The 20531-nt window shown below is 49.6% G+C and overlaps 1 protein-coding gene across 2 annotated transcripts in view; it reads left to right on the forward strand.

Moving 5' to 3' along the window:
• Nucleotides 1–20531, forward strand: part of MEGF11 (multiple EGF like domains 11) — a 379901-nt gene that overhangs the window by 280556 nt on the left and 78814 nt on the right. For both annotated transcript variants that reach the window (XM_010363597.2, XM_010363596.2), the window contains 2 exons: nt 10208–10454; nt 11826–11946. In XM_010363597.2, coding sequence (XP_010361899.2) covers nt 10208–10454; nt 11826–11946 — 368 coding nt within the window. The remainder of the gene's footprint in view (nt 1–10207; nt 10455–11825; nt 11947–20531) is intronic.

Here is a 20531-nt window from a genome sequence, read left to right on the forward strand (position 1 = left end):
CCATCTTCCCATCTCCTCTCTCCTAAAGCAGGTTAATAAACATACACATACTCTGCTGAATCTGGCTTCCAGATCTGCTAATTGCCACTTGGATATTAACAGATAACTGAGATATTAATGGCTGATAGTGCCTCAGGATGTGGCTAACCGCCCACCCCCGCCTCCCGCCACACACACACAGAGGCACAAACAGGGGGTTGTTCGCATTTTAATAGGGATTCCTGCAGTCCCTGAGGAACGGGGTCCTAATGGTGCAGTGCCAAGCAGGCGCAGTGATATTTGAAGCAGGGGCTCAGTGTTGGTTTTGATTCAGCCATCTGCAGAGAGATGCCAGCTCTGATAAAACTGTTCCTGAATCTCCCCACTCCCTCCTGAAATGTTGACGGTGATACTCCTGGTTGAAATGGACTTGGCTGCCTGGAGCTGTGGTGGAGGCTATGGCAATAGAGATGAAGAAGGTAATGAGCTGGAGCAACTGCCTTTGCTCATGGCATTGAATGTACCCATGGCCTTTGTTCCCCCTCCTGCCCTGCTGCCAGAGACACTACCTGCTCCCAGGTCTCCTTGTCCCTAACGTGACAGCAGAGCGCCCTCCCCGGTTTTAGCAGCCAGCTAGCCCAGAGCCCCTCTCATCACCCCGTGTTCTGACAGTTTCCCATTTGCTTATCTGTTTCTTAAACTGACTGCAGGCTTCTGAGCCCCTAACATGGTAGGTGCTTGAGAATTGTTTGACATTGAGCCTCTCATCTCATAATAGCTGGTGTGATGGGAGGCATAGAGCCCTAGATGAATATGGCCAGCTAGTTTCAAATGCAGCTCTCCAGTTTGTTAGCTGTGTGGTCACAGGCAAGTCACTTGGCTTCTCTGGCCCAGTTTCCTGACCTGTAAAATGTGGCAGGTACACAAGATGACTGCTAAAGCCTAGCAGTAAAGAAAGTCAATATATGACTCTCAGCTTCGCCTTTCACAATCAGGTGATGTTATCCACTGCCAGGGGATGTTTGTCAATATGTGGAGGCATTTTTGATCGTCACAATTGTGTGTGTGTGTGTGTGTGTGTGTGTGTGTGTGTGTGTGTGTGTGTGTTGGGGAGGTACTACTGGCCTCTCATGGGTAGAGGCCAGGGATGCCACTAAATGCCCTGCAATGCACAGGATGGTTCCCCATAGCAAAGAATTTTCTGGCCCAAAATGTGCTGAGGTTGAGAAGCCCTGATTTAGTTATTAAACGTCTCTGAACCTCAGTTTTTTCATTGGAAAATGGAATCATAGCCACATCACACGTGGTTTAACTCAGATCCTCTTTGGAATGAGGCAGGGTATGAATAACAGCACAGGATTAGTAAGAACATTAGAGGAAACAACTCATGGGAGAATGCACCTGGTCCTGGTAAGCACTCAGGGTTAGGGTTTTCCCCGCGTGCATGTGCTGACTCCATCCCTGCCACCCTAGGAGACGGGTGGGACATGGAGCCGCAGCCTCTGTGAATCCCAGCCTCCCCTTGGAGGTTTAAGGGAGGTATAGAGGATGTGGTTAAGTAACACTGAGTAACAAGTGTAATAAATAGATCACTAAGAGCTAATGATACATCATTATAATCCTGTGCTGTCAGCATCTTCTAGGCTTAGGGACTGTGTCAGGAGATTTGGGTTTTAATCTACCTTGGTCTATTAATATTTAATTCCAACAATCTAAGTGGCAGAAAGATAGGAAACTGAGTGATAGCTCAGCTCACAGTCTGGGTAACCACCTCCAGGTTTTCTTTTTCATACAAACACACCTCCTATCCCTGTGCCCTCTGGCCTGTTTCTCAAGTGGGGACATTTGGCAACAGGGCATAGAATTACAGAGCACTGGGACCTGAAGAGTCTCCAGCATTTACCTACCAGTCTGTCTGTCTGTCTTTCTTTCTTTCTTTCTTTCTTTCTTTCTTTCTTTCTTTCTTTCTTTCTTTTTCTTTCTTTCTTTCTTTCTTTCTTTCTTTCCTTCTTTCTTTCTTTCTTTTCTTCCTTCCTTCCTTCCTTCCTTCCTTCCTTCCCTTCTTTTCTTTTTTCTTTTCTTTTCCTTCTTTCTCTTTCTTTTATTTTCTGTCCTTTCTTTCCTTTCTTCCCTTGCTTCCTTGCTTTTGGACAGGGTCTCACTGTGTCACCAAGGCTGGAGTACAGCGGCACCATCACAGCTCACTGCCCGACCACCCAGGTTCAAGCAATTCTCCCACCTCAGCCTCCTGAGTAGTTGGGACTACAGGCACCTGCCACCACACCCAGCTAATGTTTATAATTTTTGTAAAGATGGGGTTTTGCCATGTTGCCCGGGCTGGTCTTTAACTTCTGGACTCAAGCTCTCCTCCTGCCTCAGCCTTTCAAAGTGTTGGGATTACAGGTGTGAGCCACTACATCTGGCCCAGTATTTCTTAATGGAGACACCTTTGGCATTTTTTATTTTTATTTTATTTATCTTTAGAGACAGAGTCTCTGTTGCACAGCTGGAGAGCAGTGGTACAGTCATAGCTCGCTATAGCCTTTACCTCCTAGGCTCAAGCGATCCTCTTACCTCAGCCTCCCGAGTAGCTGGGACTACAGGTGTGCACCACCACACCTGGATAATTTTAGCTTTTGGTAGAGACAGGGTCTCACTGTGTTGTCCAGGCTGGCCTCAAATGTCTGATCTCAGTGATCCTCCTTCCTTGGCCTCCCAAAGTTTTGGGATTACAGGTATGAGCCGTTGCACCCAGCCAGGGTACAGTTCTAAATTGTGTACAATTGTCCCTGGGATTGTTTGTGACAACCTAAATCCCCCTCTCCCATTTCCAGATGCTGTCTTGGGGAGGGTGACCTACTCCAGGCAAGAACCACTGATCCAAACCTGTCATTTTACAGATGTGAAAACAGAGGCCCAGAGAGGGGAGCAGGCTGCCCAGGAGTGCCCAGCGTTGGCTCTGATCTGTCCTTCAGTGCTCCCTCAGAATTGCAGCTTAGGCCTGGAAAGAGTGGAGGGGCTCAGCCTCAGAGAACTTGACTGTGCTTTTACTGGGGCAAGTCACTTGACAAATGGCCTCGCTCACTGAGAAGTCACTTTATTTATCAGCTGGAATGGTTTCCGGCAGCTGCTGCTCCATCTCTGCCTCCCTGCCTGCTGCTCTGTAAACTCAGGAACAATCCTGTGACCTGTCAGCTCTCGCTGCTGCTTCTGCAGGTGGGGTGGGAGACTGGGGGCCACAGACCTTTCTAGGAGGGACTATGACTGCATCAGGCCTTCCCATTGCTGGAGAGGAGAAAGGAGGTGAGGGCCTTGGCCCAGGCCTTAGCACAAGCTGGGGCAGCTTAGGGGCAGTGGCTTCCAGGTTTATTTCCATCCCTTGACCTTCAATTCAGAGGCTGACTCCTCCCCCATGCTGGGTCTCAGGATTCCTGTCTATGGAATGGGAAGGACTAACCTTCTCTCCCACCCCACCTCCAGCCCAGCATCCTCCTGCACGTCTCCCTGAGACGACCAGTGAGAACAGAGATCATGGGGAAAAAGAGTTCTCACCTGGGGAGCTTTTCAAGGGACCTATGCTTGGGCCCCACTGCCCTAGACTAATTCATTTGGAATGGCCATGGGTAGAGCCCAAGCAAGAGTGTTTCTTCAAACTGCCCCAGTGATGCTGATCTACAGCCAGGCTGAGAACCACTGTCTGAAGAAGTGAATCCTACAAGCAGCTGGGAAGGGGCTCTTTGGTAGCTGGGAGAAGGGCTGGCCAGGCACCTTCATCAGCACTGCTGACAGCTCTTGTGCCCCGCTGAGCTGGCTACAGGGTGGGACCAGATGGTGGATGTGGGGAAAGTAAAGGGCAATCCCAAAACAAGGACACACCTTAGCTCCTCTCTTCCTCCAGCCCAGAGAGACCCCAGGGCTAATGGGGCAGACTGGGCACAGGCACCTAAACCTTCCTATACAGTAGTGAAGGCAGAAAAGCAATGGTCGGCCGCATTATTATTCCTAGTACAGTCCATAACGGCATCAAACATATTTAGTTGTGTCCCTTTAATGAATTCAGGGACTCAAAAAGATGCTTATATCCCAGTGTTCACTGTTGTCTTGTACACAATAGCCAAAAGGTGGAACAACTCTGTCATCCACAGATGAATGGATAAACAAAATGTCTGTCCATATAATGGAATATTATTCAGTCATAAAAACGAGTGAAGTCCTGATACAGGCTACAACATGGATGAACCTTGAAAATATTATGCAAAGTGAAATAAGCCAGATACAAAAGACTGATATTCTATGATTCCATTTAGAATCTAGAAATATCTAAACAGGCAAATGCATAAAGACAGAAAGAGGGCAGGTACGGTGGCTCGTGTCTGTAATCCCAGCACTTTGGGAGGCCGAGGAAGGTAGATCAATGAGCCCAGGAGTTCAAGACCAGCCTGGCCAACATGGTGAAACCCCATCTCTACAAAAAAAAAAATAAGAAAATTAGCTGAGTGTAATGGTGCACACCTGTAGTCCCAGCTACTCAGGTGGCTGAGGCAGGAGAATCACTTGAACCTGGGACACAGAAGTTGCAGTGAGTGGATATTGCACCACTGCACTCCAGCCTGGGGCAGAGAGATACTCCATCAAAAAAAAAAAAAAAGGCTGGGCACAGTGACTCATGCCTGTAATCCCAACACTTTGGGAGGCCAAGGCAGGCAGATCACGAGGTCAGGAGATCGAGACCATCCTGACTAACACGGTGAAACCCCGTCTCTACTAAAAATACAAAAATTAGCCAGGCATGGTGGCACACCTATAATCCCAGCTACTCAGGAGGCTGAGACAGGAGAATCGTTTGAACCTGGGAGGCAGAGGTTGCAGTGAGCCAAGATCATGCCACTGCACTCCAGCCTGGGCGACAGAGCAAGAGTCTGTTAAAAAGAGGAGAGGAGAGGGGAGGGGAGGGGAGGGGAGGGGAGGGAGGGGAGGGGAGGGGCTTAAAGGTTACCAGTCGGGTAGGGGGTGGATCTAGGGAGTTACTGCTTCATGGTTACAGAGTTTTTCTATTTGAGGTGATGGAAAAGTTTGGAAATAGTAGTGATAATTGGTACAACACTGTGAACGTAATTAAGGCCAGTGAATTACACTCTTAAAAATGATTAAAATGGAAATTTTTATGCTATATATATTTTACCACAATAGAAGAAAAATCTGAATAAACCATAGATAATCTTAACTGAAGAGAATAAAATTATGGGAAATAGGGCCAGTCATGGAAAACCTCGGACCTACGCCCACCATTCACACATAAACCAGTCCCTGAATAAGGCACTTGTGGAAAATCAGTCTCTGCTCTCACCTCTTGGTGGATTTTCAAGGGTGGCTGTTGAAGCCCAGGCTGGCTGCCAGCATACCATGTCCACCTGCAGCAGGTGCTATTATTATGGGCTGTCGTGAGAATTAAAGGAGAAAATTCACTTTGCACCTTTATCTCGTGACTTGGCATTAGTAACTGCCTGATCAACTGTAGTTACCAATTTAAAAGTCTGTCGGTGAAGAAGACAGTGGTGAAGCCTCTTCCTCTTGTGGGGACCCAGGGGCACACTAAGCCTGGACCCTGGACCCCAAAGTCTGAAGCGGTCAGCAGAGGAAGGGGGTGAGTTGCCCAGCCTCAAGGAATAGAACAAGCCAGGCTGCACACTTCCAGGTGCCCTTCAGCCCTCAGTAGCTGCCCAGAGACGATCTAGCCACTTAAAAAATCAGCCAGGAATCCCAGCTACTCAGGAGGCTGAGGCACAAGAATTGCTTGCATGCAGGACATGGAGGTTGCCGTGAGCCGAGTTTGCACCACTGCACTCCAGCCTGGGCAACAGAGTGAGACTCTGTCTCAAAAAAAAAAAAAAAAAAAAAAAAAAAAAAAAATCAGCCAAAGCCCAATATAATTAGGAAGGAGAGCCTGGGACAGAAAAAAAGAAATATGTGAGGGGTGACATTCCAAGGCCAAATTGGTAAAAGTTTGCGATTCTCTGTGAAAGAATGCAAAGTCCTCTTGTAATTATAATGATGGTAGTTTTTAGTCACCTTCAGCAGAGTTGATAATTGACTCGCTGCAGCTCTGCCTCATTTCTCTGTCATTGCTGGGGAATGAGGTGTTTTAAGTGAATTTTCTAGATAACTGAAGCTCATCCCTGTGAACCCTTAACATTGATTTTTGTTTAATCACTCTGGGGGGAAATTTCTCTAGAATGAATTATACACTTCTCTGCTTCCTTAATCAGAATATTCTAAACTGAATGTAACTTCTTCCTGTCAATTTGGATATGAGAGGCTATTTGCCCCTATATTAATGGCTCCAAGTTGCTTTGCTTTTTTTCATCTATAAATATTTCTTATTTCCATGGTTTCTTACTATGACACAGAGCTCTTGCTCACATATTTTTAAGAGCCCCATAAAACATGCAGACATTGGCCAGGCATGGTGGCTAATGCCTATAGTCCCAGCAGTTTGGGAGGCTGAGGCAGGCAGATTACCTGAGGTCAGGAGTTCGAGACCAGGCTGGCCAACATGGCGAAACCCTGTCTCTACTAAAAGTATGAAAAATTAGCTGGGCATGGTAGCAGGTGCCTGTAATCCCAGCTACTCGGGAGGCTGAGACAGGAGAATTGCTTGAACCCGGGAAGCAGAGGCTGCAGTAAGCTGAGATTGCGTCACTGCACTCCAGCCTGGGCAACAAGAGTGAAACTCCGTCTCAAAAAAAAAAAAAAAAATGCAGACACAAACATACACATGTGCATATACACACACACTCACATGCCAGTCTGTGTTGTGAGAAAGCAGAGTGCCAGTCTTAATAGAATTGTGTTTACATGTCCTTCTATAATGCCCTGAGCCACCCTTATTAGAGCACGTCCGTAGTGTACCATGAATGCTGCTCCAGCATTTCTGCCCCGCTAGACTGTGCACCCCAACAGGGCAGCGTGCTTTCTGGCAGTAGCAGGTCCTTGGTAAATGTTTCTGAATGGACAAGCAGAAGAATAAAAACACCCAAGTGTTACCATGTGGACTTTATGACAACATTCTGGCTTCCTTATCAGAAGGCTAGTTTTGCTTCCTACTGGGTTTTGGCTGTGCCAGAAAGAACAGAGTTTGTTTGATAAGCAAAGCATAACTGTATGCTCTGAGATGCACCAAGAACAAACTGGCTTTTGGCTCCAACAGTTTCATACAGAACCAAGGTCTCAGGGCCGTAACTGCAGCCCCAACAAAGGAAGGGACTTCCTTGTGCTGGATCCTGGGGTGGTTCATAGTGATGAACAGAGAAGAAGTGGCTAGTCTCTGTGGTATCCCTGACCTGTGCTTTGTGGCTGCCACCTTGTCCTCAAGACCACCTCTAAATTTCACTCCTTGGACTCTTCCTCCAGAAAGTGTCCCAATGACCTGCAGTGGGGAGAGCTAGAACCAGGAGACCTGGACTTGCTCTTGCTGTAACCTCGGCCAATCACTTAACATCTCTGACCGTGTATTTCTCCATCTGTCAAATGGGAAAATAAGAAAACCTAACTTACATGGTTGTTGTGAGGTTTAAATTTATTCATGTATATAGCACTTCTAGGATGGTGCCTGGCACACAGGGAGCTTTTAAAATGTGGTTGGCTGGCTGGGCGCAGTGGGTCATGCTTGCAATCCCAGCACTTTGGGAGACTGAGGCGGATGGATCACCTGAGGTCAAGAGTTTGAGACTGGCCCGGCCAACATGGTGCAACCGCATCTCTACTAAAAATACAAAAATTAGCCGGGTGTGGTGGCATGCACCTGTAATCCCAGCTACTCGGGAGGCTGAGGCAGAATTGCTTGAACCCAGGAGACAGAGGTTGCAGTGAGCCGAGATCACACCACTGTACTCCATCCTGGGCAATAGAGTGAGACTCTGTCTCAAAATAATAAGTAAGTAAAATGTGGTTGTCATTATTATAATACAGTCACAACATATGGACAATAGGCTATGCGAATTAAACTACATGTGCTTGGCAACTAAAAGAGAAATGGTACCATAGATGATTCTGCTGGTCCTCCTGCTCACTGAATGTGTGTCCCAGAGAGAGGATAAGGTAGGAGGTGCTGGACTGCTAGATACTCAGTCACTCTCTGTCCTGTGAGCCTTTATTTATCATTATTATTATTATTTTATTTTATTTTTGAAATGGAGTCTTGCTCTGTTGCCCAGGCTAGAGTGCAGTGGCACAATCTTGGCTCACTGCAACATCTGCCTCCCACGTTCAAGCAATTCTCCTGACTCAGCCTCCCAAGTAGCTGGGACTCCAGGCGCACACTGCTACGCCCATCTAATTTTTTGTATTTTAGTAGATATGGGGTTTTACCGTGTTGCCCAGGCTGGTCTCGAACTCTTGAACTCAAGAGTTCCACCCACCTCAGCCTCCCAAAGTGCTAGGATTACAGGCATGAGCCACAGCGTCCAGCCTTCTGTGAGCCTTTTTCAATGTGAGTGGAGGCTGTAGCTATAAATGGACTTAATTTTTGCTTTACTCACTGTAATAGCAGGTGGAAAATATAGGGTGAGACTCACTCATAATTTGGCAGCTCAGTTTGTGTGTATGAATACTTGGGGCACAGATGAAGAAGGGATGAACCAAGATAGGGTAATAGGGGTTCCAGGCCTTGGTGGTTCTGTCTGCTAAAGGATGATGGGCAGGCTCCATGACACTGATCACTTGATGTTGGTCAGCAGGTGGGAGGGACATGTGGGGGACTGGTGGGGCTGATCCTTCCACCAACCTTCAGCCCCCAAAGACCACATGTGCTCACTGACCACACTGGAACCTTGTACCCTTGTACGTGCCCAACATTTGAATACTGCTGTATCTTTGCTTATATTGAGCCTACCCAAGGGACACCTTCCCAATCCCACTCACCTGCCCCCTTTCCTCTCTGAGTGTCTAAACCCTAGAAACCTGGAGCACAAACAGCAACAGATAATCTTGGTGACCGGCCATTCTAGTTTGCCCAGGACTGAGGAATTTCCCAGAATGTGGAACTTTCGGTGCTGAAAGCAAGATGGTTGCTCACCCTATTAGGCAGACAAGTGAGACATCCTTCACAGCCCACTTGAGATGGCTTCTGTTTTAAGAAGTCTTGCCTGATCTCCTTAGCTGGAAGCAATCATTCTTTCTATCGAACTTCTCCCAGAACATTATGTGTGCCTGTCCATGCCTGAACTCCACACCCCAGTCTCACCCCAAAATTTGAGTGAATGAGGCTGTAACTGAGGACATCTTGTTATTGTGTGTCCCATACGCATGAGGCGAGGGTCAGAGTGGGAGGTGGCAGCAGGCTGGGTGACCTCTCTGGGGCTCTGCTATTCAGCCCCTTTCCATAGCTGTAGAGTGTGAATTTCTGCAAAACTGGCTCAGCTATCGCTCTTTGGAACATTTAATTACATGTAAAGATCTTGAAGGCTGTCTGTTACTTCCCAGGGAAGCATTTCTTTTTCCTGCTCCTTCTGAAGCTGGCTGCTTGGAAACTAATGAAATTGAACTGAAGCCGAAGCAACCAGCAGGCGTAGCCATTACTGAAAGGAAGAAGCATGAGGAAGAGATGAAAAGGGTGACAGGGAGATAGAGCCAAGGGAGGGGCAGGGAATTAGAGGAAATATTCCCAGAGAGTGAGTGAAATGCAAAAGGTGAGAAAACCAACGCGTGTGGAGAAGAGGGAGAAGGGGGCAGGAAAGATAGACAAATGGGAGCCGGACTGGGCTGGGTCCAGCAGGCCCCAAGAAGACGGGTAGGGTCACAGAGAAGAGGGGTGGCAGATGGGAAAAGAAAGGGCCCGGCAGAAAGGAACAGAGACAGGCAGCCAACCAAGCGCTTAGCAAAGACAGAGGGATGTAAACAGCTTGTGGCTCCGGAATTTCAATCAGGAGAGGGGGATTTAGGGCAGTCATTTGGTTGGAAGAGAATGGCCGGACCAGGAGATGGGTTCCGAAGCTGCCTTGAGGAAACAAACGCTCTGCCCTTCTTAGCCTGTGTGACTGTTTGCGTGGCTTGGTGGAAGAACTGATGGAGGTTATGAGGCGCCAAAGCTTCCACCCAGGCACCCCTTGCTGCCGCCTGTCCAGGGAGGAGCACTGCAAAGATGGGAAGGCCGCATGGGCATCGGTTCCTGGCCCCTGCCCCAAGGAGAGCCTGCGGGGCTCCTGATCCCTGACTGCCCCGTCTCTTGCAGGCTGCGACAGCGACCACTGGGGGCCCCACTGCAGCAACCGGTGCCAGTGCCAGAACGGCGCCCTGTGTAACCCCATCACAGGCGCCTGCGTGTGCGCCGCCGGCTTCCGTGGATGGCGCTGCGAGGAGCTCTGCGCGCCTGGCACCCACGGCAAGGGATGCCAGCTGCCGTGCCAGTGCCGACACGGTGCCAGCTGCGACCCCCGCACCGGCGAGTGCCTCTGCGCGCCTGGCTATACCGGCGTCTAGTGAGTCATGCGGCATGGCCTGGACGGGGCGGGACCTGGAGGGGCGGGACTTGGAGGGTGCGTGGGTGGGGAGAGTGGAGGGGGTGGAGGGGCTGGGGCGGGGCCTAGAGTGGCCGCCTTACCGCAGCTGCACACCCAGCCCTGGGCTGCTTGTGGGTGGGCTGGCTGGTGGGACCAGGAGGGTTGGGATAGTCTTGGCTGTGAAATCTCCTATGAGTCTAAATGCCCAGGCCTCACCCACGCAGGTCTCAGATTCCTGCCTTCCAGGACCCCGTTGACTGGTCCTTCCTGAGACTGCCCGAGTGGGCGCTCTCTAAAACCCTCCCAGAAGACCCTTCCTAGCAGAGACAGTCCTTATCTTGGAAGTCTCTTCTGACCTTACCCCATATGATGCTGCTCACCTGGGGCCTTCCCTTTTAGGGCATTTGGGAGAGGTGTGACACACATAGAGAGAAGTGAGGGTCCTGGGCAGATACCATGTACAGATTTGGGAGGATTACTCCGTACTCCGCTGTTCCTCTCCCCTACTTTCTCTCCCGAGACACCAAACAGCCCCTCACTCCAGTTCCCTGGAGAATAGTATTGACAGGAGACCTACAAGACTGCTTAGCCGAGACCCCCTCAGAGGCAAGATTGAAGTTCTCCTCCCAACCCTGTAGCAGGCTCAGTGCCCTCTCCAACAGCCTAGATCCTGAGGGGTGGCCAAGGACTCTGACCACAGAGACGTTGTTGATTGAGGGTGTTCCCTACCCCGATGTCTGGTCAGCTCCTAAGTCCCAGTGAGCTAGAGGCCAGGGCCATTGGATGAAGGCCCAAGACCAAGACCTCATGCAAATCCTACCCCACACTTCGACAGCGCCCAGTCCCTGCACATGAGCCTGTCATGGGAGCTGGGAGCCTTCCCGAGCCTGGAATGAACGTGCTCCAGATTCTTCCCCTCTCTGAGTCTAGGCAGATTCCTGAAGACGGGATCCATGGGCACTTTTCAGTGCCTTCATTCATGGGATTACTTTGGCCTACCATGCCCTTCCTTCCATTCTCCTGGTGAAATTGACTTCACCTTTAAGGCCCAAGTAAAATGTCTTCCTCCTCGGGAAGCCTTCCTCAGCCTCCTCCCCAGAACAGTCTTCTTTTATGCTAAGAACACTTAAGTCATCCCAAAAGTATTGGCCCAAGCACCCTACATTCCAATGTATTCAGTCTGAGCCCTGCTTCCCCCTCCTGGCAGGGAGCAGGACTGCAGCTCAGCTGATGCCGTACCTAATACAGATCCATTGACTGTGAAGGAATTCCTAGGGAACTCTGGAGCACTGGGGCCCTGCCACCTGATCTGAATGCTGCTGTGTCTAACACCTCTGCTTCTCCATGCAGCTGTGAGGAGCTGTGCCCTCCTGGGAGCCATGGAGCTCACTGTGAGCTGCGCTGCCCCTGCCAGAATGGGGGCACCTGCCACCACATCACTGGCGAGTGTGCCTGCCCCCCAGGCTGGACGGTAGGTGGGCCCAAAGGATCTGGGTGGGGCACTGTAAGAGGACTGAGCGTTCCTCACTCACACACACCTTATTGGCCGGGTGCGGTGCTCACGCCTGTTATCCCAGCACTTTGGGAGGCCAAGGCCTGCAGATCACTTGAGGTCAGGAGTTCGAGACCAGCCTGGCCAACATGGCAAAACCCAATCTCTACTAAAAATACAAAAATTAGCGAGGCGTTGTGTCATACATCTGTAATCCCAGCTACTTGGGAGGCTGAGGCACAAGAATAACTTGAACCCAGGAGGCAGAGGTTGCAGCCAAGATTAAGTTACTGCACTCCAGCATGGGCAACAGAGTGAGACTCTGTCTCAAAAAAAAAAAAAAAAAAAAAAAAGCTGAATTATTCTCCCACTGTGAATACCGTCCCTCCTATTTATCGCCATAGGGCATCACTAAATGCTGCCAGTGGTGCCGTGGATGCAGCTTTGAATCCCAGGTCTGCCATCTCTAAGTGCTGTGTGGCCTGAAGCAAGTTACTCACCTCTCTGAGCCTGTGGTCTCTCCTGTCCAAAGAAATTGAATTCTTCTTGTAAGATTAGCTCTGTCTTTGGATGTAAGCGCCCACATGAGCAGCCATGGGCCCTGGGCCAGAGGTGGCAGAAAAGGCTGGGAAAAGAGGAGAAACAGCAGGTATGGATGACCTGAATTTATCTAACTTCGCCCCCTGCACTTGCACACACACACATTCTGATTCTGTGGGCCCCACAATCTGTATTTTAACAGGTACTGCAGGTGACTCTGATGTAGCCTCAAGCAGCCCAGGTCTCATGTCTGGGAAAAACAATTGTAGGAAAGGAGGATAAGATTTGTCACCTCATGGGCTCAGGTCTCACAGCCAATGTTGACCCTGAAAAAAGCCTCAATTATTCTGCTTCCCCAAGTACAAAACTGATATAACAACAGTGAGCCCTGCCCTGCCCAGCTGCCATGGTTGGTGGCTGGCTCATGTGAGGCTATGCATGTCTAAAGTCCTTTGCAAACTCTGAAGCCCTCTATGATGGCTTGATTTCTATCCCTGGGTGCCACAGACCCTCCACGAGCCTCCTTTTAGCCAACACACCCTGCCTGTCAGTGCCTTCCCCACAGACCAAGCCCTTAGAGGCAGTGAGTCAGCTGAAGCTGACCTTCCTGGGCTGCGTCCCTGCCTCTGACTCTCCAGTAACATGCTCTGTTTCAGGGGAAGCTCAGCGACACAGTCCGCCACCTCCCCTGGGGCCTAAGGCTTTGCACAGCCAGAGAGGACAGGGCTGCTGAGCAGAAGCAGGATATTTTAGGAGGCTGTGAATGCAGAGGTCACAGGGACAGATGGGAGGACACCTGCAGGGCCCTTCGATGCAGGCACAGTCTTGTCAGAATTTTTTTAGGGCAGGAAAAGGACCTTGGGGACCACTTGATCCCACAGCATCCAAACCTGACTGCACACCAGAGCTGACAAGCAGGTGGCGGGGGGTTAAAATGCAGATTCCCAGGCTGTGTCTGTGACCTCCTGGGACTGGGGGATCTCTATTTTTAATAAGCTCCCCAGATGGTTCTGAGGCAGCCAGTCCTGTCTGCAGGTCTGCATTTGGAAAGAATTGATCCAGACCATAGGACTTCCTTCTGTGTTTCACAAAAGCCTATGGTTTCTTGTGGGAGAATGGGGGTGGGAGCCTAATCCTTAGGAATCTGGTCCCCACCCCACCCCCACCTCTCCATTTTAATCTAGTTTCTATAGTGAGGTGCTCTAGGTAAGATTTCACATAAAAACAGGGTTTCCCAGCTTTAAGAGATTTGGATCCCACTGGTCTGTCAATACCTTCCTTTCTCAAATGAAGAAGCTGAGGCTCAGAGGGGGTAAGGGACCTGTTCAAGACCACACTGGTGGTTAGGAGTGAAGTGGAGCTAGAATCCAGGTCTCCTGACTCCCAGCCCTTGGTGTCTGTCTATCCATCTGTCCGTCTCCTCTGAGGAAGAAAAAGGGACTGCCACCACCTCTCCCATACCTGCCCATTTCTTCCACCCTGAACCAGTCTCTGGAAAGACCCTCTCATCTCCAACCAGCTTTTGGAAATCCACCCAGCAGGCGGGGTCCTCAGAGGCCCAGCTGCAGCAGAGGTTGGATCAGGATGTGGTGGGCAGAACAAGTGCACAGCATCCCTTTGCCTGTAAAGGCCTCTCTGGAGACACTGCTGAGGCTCGGGTGGTTGAAGAGGGGGAAGGTGAGACGCAAACACACAGAGGGATTGTATTTCTCCCCAACACAGCGAGAGGTTTGTGCTTCCAGATGACAGGAAGCTCTGTTGACAGAAGCCTTTGGATTGAGGACTTTATGTTTTTAATTTTATTGTAGACAATTGCATTTCTATTTTTGACATAGCATTTAACTTGCAGATTTGTATGAATTATTAATACCCCTTGTGCATGCAGAGTCACCGTATAATGAAGTTGCACTCATGCCTGAGGCTCCTCCCAGGGACAGCAGGGACCAAGGAAAGATACTGGGGAGAAGGCTCCCCACTTTAGCATCTTCCTTTGCCTGACTTCCCAATGGCCCTATGTGACTTCAACCACACATTTTCCAACTCAGGGATATACAGATTGCTGATTCACACCATGCACCTCCCCAAAGACCCGGGCCATTGTGTGGAACTGGAGAGAGGAGCTGCCAGGCCAGGAACTCTGGCTCTCCAGGCCCCTCCTTAGAGATTCCTGGCCACCAGGCCCTAAGCATGCCCACAGGATAGTCTGCTAGCCCAACATGAAGCCTGTTTCAGACAGGGTCTTTGCAAAGAGCCTGGGGAATTGTTTCCCCTCTTTTTCTGAGCTCTGAGACCTTTCAAAGCAGAGAAATCGGTCTGAGTACTTTGATGTGAGTGGGAACTAGAGACAGAGAGGGAGAAGGAAATAGGATTGACATCCCCCACCCTTAGGAGTTCACAGTCTTATGTTGAGGACTGGATACAGTGTGTGTGTGCCTACATGCATACACACACACACATACACACACACAAAGAAAAGAGACTGGAAGAGAGGAGGCTGAGGAGCTGGGAAACAGGACCAGTTATCCTGGAGGGCCAAAGAGAGGTTTTGAATGGTGAAATCCTATCTCTACTAAAAATACAAAAAATCAGCCAGACATGGTGGTGGGCACCTGTAATCCCAGCTATTCAGAGGCTGAGGCAGGAGAATCGCTTGAAACCAGGAGGTAGAGGTTGCAGTGAGCCAAGATTGCGCCATTACACTCCAGCCTGGGCCACAGAGCAAGACCCCATCTCAAAAAAAAAAAGAGAGAGAGAGAGGGGTTTGGGGGCTGAGGCCTAGCATTACAGATGCTCAGGTTTGAGAAAAAAGATTCATGGAGCCCCACTTCCTGGCCTGTGGCCTGGATCACCTTCACAGCACTCACACCAACCACAGCTTACTGTCTATTGAGGGTGTCCATGCCACCCTGCAGCATCACTGATCATTAGAAATGCCTTCAGATGCTTGGTGAGGCTGAGTTGCCTCCCCTGCAGAAGAGCTGGCGTGGCCTTAAGTCCTTTCACCATCTTGGCCCCTTCTGTTCTACTTAGCCAAGATCCTCTTTTTTTTTTTTTTTTTTTTTTTTTTTTGAGACAGAGTCTCGATCTGTCGCCCAGGCTGGAGTGCAGTGGTGCAATCTTGGCTCACTGCAAGCTCTGCCTCCCGGGTTCACGCCATTCTCCTGCCTCAGCCTCCCAACTAGCTGGGACTACAGGCACCCGCCACCATGCCTGGCTAATTTTTTGTATTTTTAGTAAAGACGGAGTTTCACCATGTTAGCCAGGATAGTCTCCATCTCCTGACCTCGTGATCTGCCTTCTTCAGCCTCCCAAAGTGCTGGGATTACAGGCGTGAGCCCCCACGCTGGGCCACCAAGAGCCTCTTAAAGTGCGACTGTTTTCCAGATTTTGACAAAGCCATTTGGTCTAACCAGTTCTGAGAGGAGCAGAAAATATCACCTTACCCCATGTCCAACCTTCTAGAAGCCACAGCAGTCCAAGATCCCACTACAATTGGAGATACACACTCAACTGACCACACGGCAAGTACATGAATCTGCTGAGGCTGCCATAACAAAGTGCCACAGACTAGGCGGCTTGAACAACAGACACTGATCCTCACAGTTCTGGAGGCTGGAAGTCCAAGATCAAGGTGTCAGTAGGGTTGGTTCCTTCTGAGCCTCTTTCCTTGGCTTGTAGATGGCCATCTTCTCCCTGTGTCTCTATGTCATCTTTTTTCTGGGTCTGTCTTAATCTCCTCTTCTTGTAAGGACATGAGTCATGTTGGATGAGGGCCCACCCAGATGACCTCATCTTAACTTGATTACCTATGTAAAGGTCCTGTTTCCAAATACAGTCACATTCTGAGGTACTGGAGGTTAAAACTTCAGCATAGGGGCCAGGCGCGGTGGCTCAAGCCTGTAATCCCAGCACTTTGGGAGGCCGAGACGGGCGGATCACGAGGTCAGGAGATCGAGACCATCCTGGCTAACAGGGTGAAACCCCGTCTCTACTAAAAAATACAAAAAACTAGCCGGGCGAGGTGGCGGGCGCCTGTAGTCCCAGCTACTCGGGAGGCTGAGGCAGGAGAATGGCGTGAACCCGGGAGGCGGAGCTTGCAGTGAGCTGAGATTCGGCCACTAGCACTCCAGCCTGGGCGACAGAGCGAGACTCCATCTCAAAAAAAAAAAAAACTTCAGCATAGGAATGTAGGCCGGGCACGGTGGCTCATGCCTGTAATCCCAGCACTTTGGGAGGCTGAGGCAGGTGGATCCCCTGAGGTCAGGAGTTCGAGACCAGCCTGGCCAACATGACAAAACCCAGTCTCTACTAAAAATACAAAAATTAGCTGGGCATGGTGGCACATTCTTGTAATACCAGCTACTTAGGAGGCCAACGCAGGAGAATCGCTTGAACCCAGGAGGCAGAGGTTGCAGTGAGCTGAGATCGTGTCATTGCACTCCAGACTGGGCAACAGAGTGAGACTCCATTTCAAAAAACTAACAAAAAAGAGGAATGTTGAAGGGGTACACTTCAGCTCATAGCAGCAGGAGAGAAACCACAGGCCGTAGCCCTCTCCTAAGCTGACTTCTCTGGCTGCTCTCTCCCCCTGCCTCTTCCCAAAAGGCTGTTCTTCCAGCCAGCAGTGGGTGATGACTCCTACGGTTCTCTTCCACTCTTCTCCGTCTCAGGTTATGTGGGGCTCCCACCATGTGCCACCTCATCAGGTGTCAACTTGGTTCAATTACTATTAATTAAGTGCCCCCTGTTTAAGGCACTATACTAGGTTCCTTCACATCTCTAATCTCACTTCGTCTTTATAACCACCTGGAAGACTAGGAGTTACTACTCCCATTTTATAGATGAGAAAACTAAGGCTCAGAATGATCACCTGACTTATCCTAGCTCACCTATCTGGGAGGAGGCAGAGCTGAGATCTGAGCCCAAATCATGACTTTGAACCCAGTGCTCTTCCCACCACACCAGGCAATAGGACCTCCAAAATATCAAATTCTCTCAGGCCCCAGGAACTCAAACCAGGGAAGAGGACTAGAGATTCGGTGGACTTGGATGCCTGCAGTTTGGGAATCCTGAGCAGGAGCTGAAAGAGGTGCTCACCCACTTCACCAAACAGTCTCAATGATGCCTGATTTCTCTAGGGAATGCCAGAAGGATGCATTCTATGCACCAGACTCCTCTACTGACCTCCTCAGGGAGCACTGGTTGTGTCTGAGAAGCACTAAAAAGGACAGGAACCTGGCCAGGTGTGGTGGCATGAGCCTGCAGTCCCAGCTCCTCAGGAGGCTGAGGCGGGAGGATCACTTGAGCCCAGAGGTTCAAGGTTACAGTGAGCTGGGACCACAACACTGAACTTCAGCCTGGATAACAGAGTGAGACCCCATCTCTTAGGGAAAAAAAAAAAAAAAAAGTTTTTTTGGCCGGGCACAGTAGCTCATGCCTGTAATCCCAGCACTTTGGGAGGCCGAGGCAGGTGGAGCACATGAGGTCAGGAGTTCAATACCAGCCTGGCCAACATGGTGAAACCCCAATCTCTACTAAAAATACCAAAAAATTAGCTGGGCGTAGTGGCTGGTACCTGTAATTCCAGCTACTCAGGAGGCTGAGACAGGAGAATCGCTTGAACTCGGGAGGTGGAGGTTGCCATGAGCTGAGATCATGTCATCGCACTCCAGCCCGGAAAACAAGAGCAAAACTCCGTCTCGGGAAAAAAAAAAAAAAAAAAGTTTTTCCACGAGTGTCCTTATCCAGCCCAGGACTGTAGAAGACTGAGTCAGATAGAAGCCAGAAAGACTTCTCCCCCTTCATGAATACCTAGAACTTTTAATGTGCACTGAGAAAGGCCCCTGCCATGGCTGGAGTACCCCCACCACCTCCAGGAGGAAGAAGGACCCCTACTCGGCGTGACTTTTCTTTGTCTTTTTCTTTTTCTTTTTTTTTGAGATGGAGTCTCACTGTGTTGTCCAGGCTGGAGTGCAGTGGCACAATCTTGGCTCACTGCAACCTCCGCCTCCCGGGTTCAAGTGATTGTCCTTCCTCAGCCTCCCGAGTAGCTAGGATTACAGGCACCTGCCATCACGCCTGACTAATTTTTGTATTTTTTACTAGAGCTGGGGTTTCACCACGCTGGCCAGGCTGGTCTGGAACTCCTGCCCTCAAGTGATTCACCTGCCTTGACATCCCGAAGCGCTGGGGTTGCAGGCATGAGCCACCGCACCTGGCCTCAGTGAATTTTCTCTCCTCTTTTCTCACACACACACAGTCTCTCACTGTCCTCAGCTGCTTCTGCCCCTCGCTCCTCCCTCCCCTCCTCACCTCAGTCCCTCCTCTCAGCCCCTCTACTTCTGACTTGTGTGTGGAGGAGAGTCTGAACTGAACGGCCTCCTATTTAACTCATTACAAGTAAACTGGATGATCTTGAAAGATGACTCTGCTCTGGCAAATTTTCCTGAATAAACTAGCTTCTAAGGGTTGGTGATTATTGGTGCTTAATAATTGTGTGTTGAACTAATTGATTAATTAATTGGAGGAACATCCTTGATCTCCATAAGAGAAATGACTGTCGGGTGTGCGCAGGGCTGGAAGGGCAGCAGGAGACAAGAGCAGGCTCAGATATGTTAAAAACCTAAGACTCATGCGTGTAATTTTAAGTTATATAATACCACAAGGCTAATACTGTGGGGCGGGGGAGTCCCCTGCTCCATTTACAAATCCTACTCCCTAAAGGCAACCACTTTCAAATCTTTTAGATATTTCTTCTGGCATTTCCCTCCATTTTTCTACGTAACATGCTTTATAGCAGTTTCTTGACTTTTCCATTTTAGACAGTCATTGAATCCATTGACTTCCTGCTGTAGAGTAAGATTCTGCTCTGCCATACACACACATACAGATATGCAAGCAACCCCTCTCCCACCCTCCCAGTGGAGTTATATTACAATTTGTGGTTAAATCATTAAAAAAAATTTTAAGGTGGCCGGGCGCGGTGGCTCAAGTCTGTAATCCCAGCACTTTGGGAGGCCGAGACGGGCGGATCACGAGGTCAGGAGATCGAGACCATCCTGGCTAACATGGTGAAACCCCATCTCTACTAAAAATACAAAAAAAAAAAAAAAACTAGCCGGGCGAGGTGGCGGGCGCCTGTAGTCCCAGCTACTCGGGAGGCTGAGGCAGGAGAATGGCGTAAACCCGGGAGGCGGAGCTTGCAGTGAGCCGAGATTACGCCACTGCACTCCAGTCTGGGCGACAGAGCGAGACTCCGCCTCAAAAAAAAAAAAAAAAAAAAAAATTTAAGACACAGGATTTGGCTGGGTCTCCCAGGCTGGAGGACAGTGCTATTCACAGGCATGATCATAGCTCACTGCAGCTTTGAACTCCTGGGCTCAAGTGATCCTCCTGCCTCAGCCTCCTGAATAGCTGGGACTACAGACAGGTGCCACCATGTCCAGCTTGGTTAAATTATTTTTTTAAATATTTATGTTAATATACATGTGTATTGTTACTAATTTATCCTTAAAACTCTCTTGACAGAGCTCTCAGACTCCTCTCAATAAAGTCAGACCCATCAGAAGTCTCTCCAGGTTTTGCTTTTGTTTTTGAGGCAAGTTTCTTAGAAGCCTGCATCTTCTGTTCCAGTCCGAACTCTTTAACTCTTTGTTCTCCAGGCCTGCAGCATAGCTGTCATCTGGGGCTTCCTCTTACTGCTGTCCTGGGATTCCTTTCACCTCTGTCTTCTGATGGAGTCCCTAGTTCCTGGAATTCATGCCTTTCTTTTTCTTGGGTAATTCTTTTTTTTTTTTTTTTTTTTGGAGACAGTTTCGCTCTTGTTGCCCAGGCCGGAGAGTGCAGTGGTGTGATCTCGGCTCACTGCAACCTCCACCTCCTGGGTTCAAGCAATTTTTCTGCCTCAGCCTCCTCAGTAGCTGGGATTACAGGGATGCACCACCACACCCGGCTAATTTTGTATTTTTAGTAGAGATGGGGTGTCTCCGCATTGGTCAGGCTGGTCTCAAACCTCAGGTGATCCA

The sequence above is a fragment of the Rhinopithecus roxellana genome, chromosome 5, assembly GCF_007565055.1.
Source record: "Rhinopithecus roxellana isolate Shanxi Qingling chromosome 5, ASM756505v1, whole genome shotgun sequence".
NCBI classification, from domain to species: Eukaryota; Metazoa; Chordata; class Mammalia; order Primates; family Cercopithecidae; genus Rhinopithecus; species Rhinopithecus roxellana.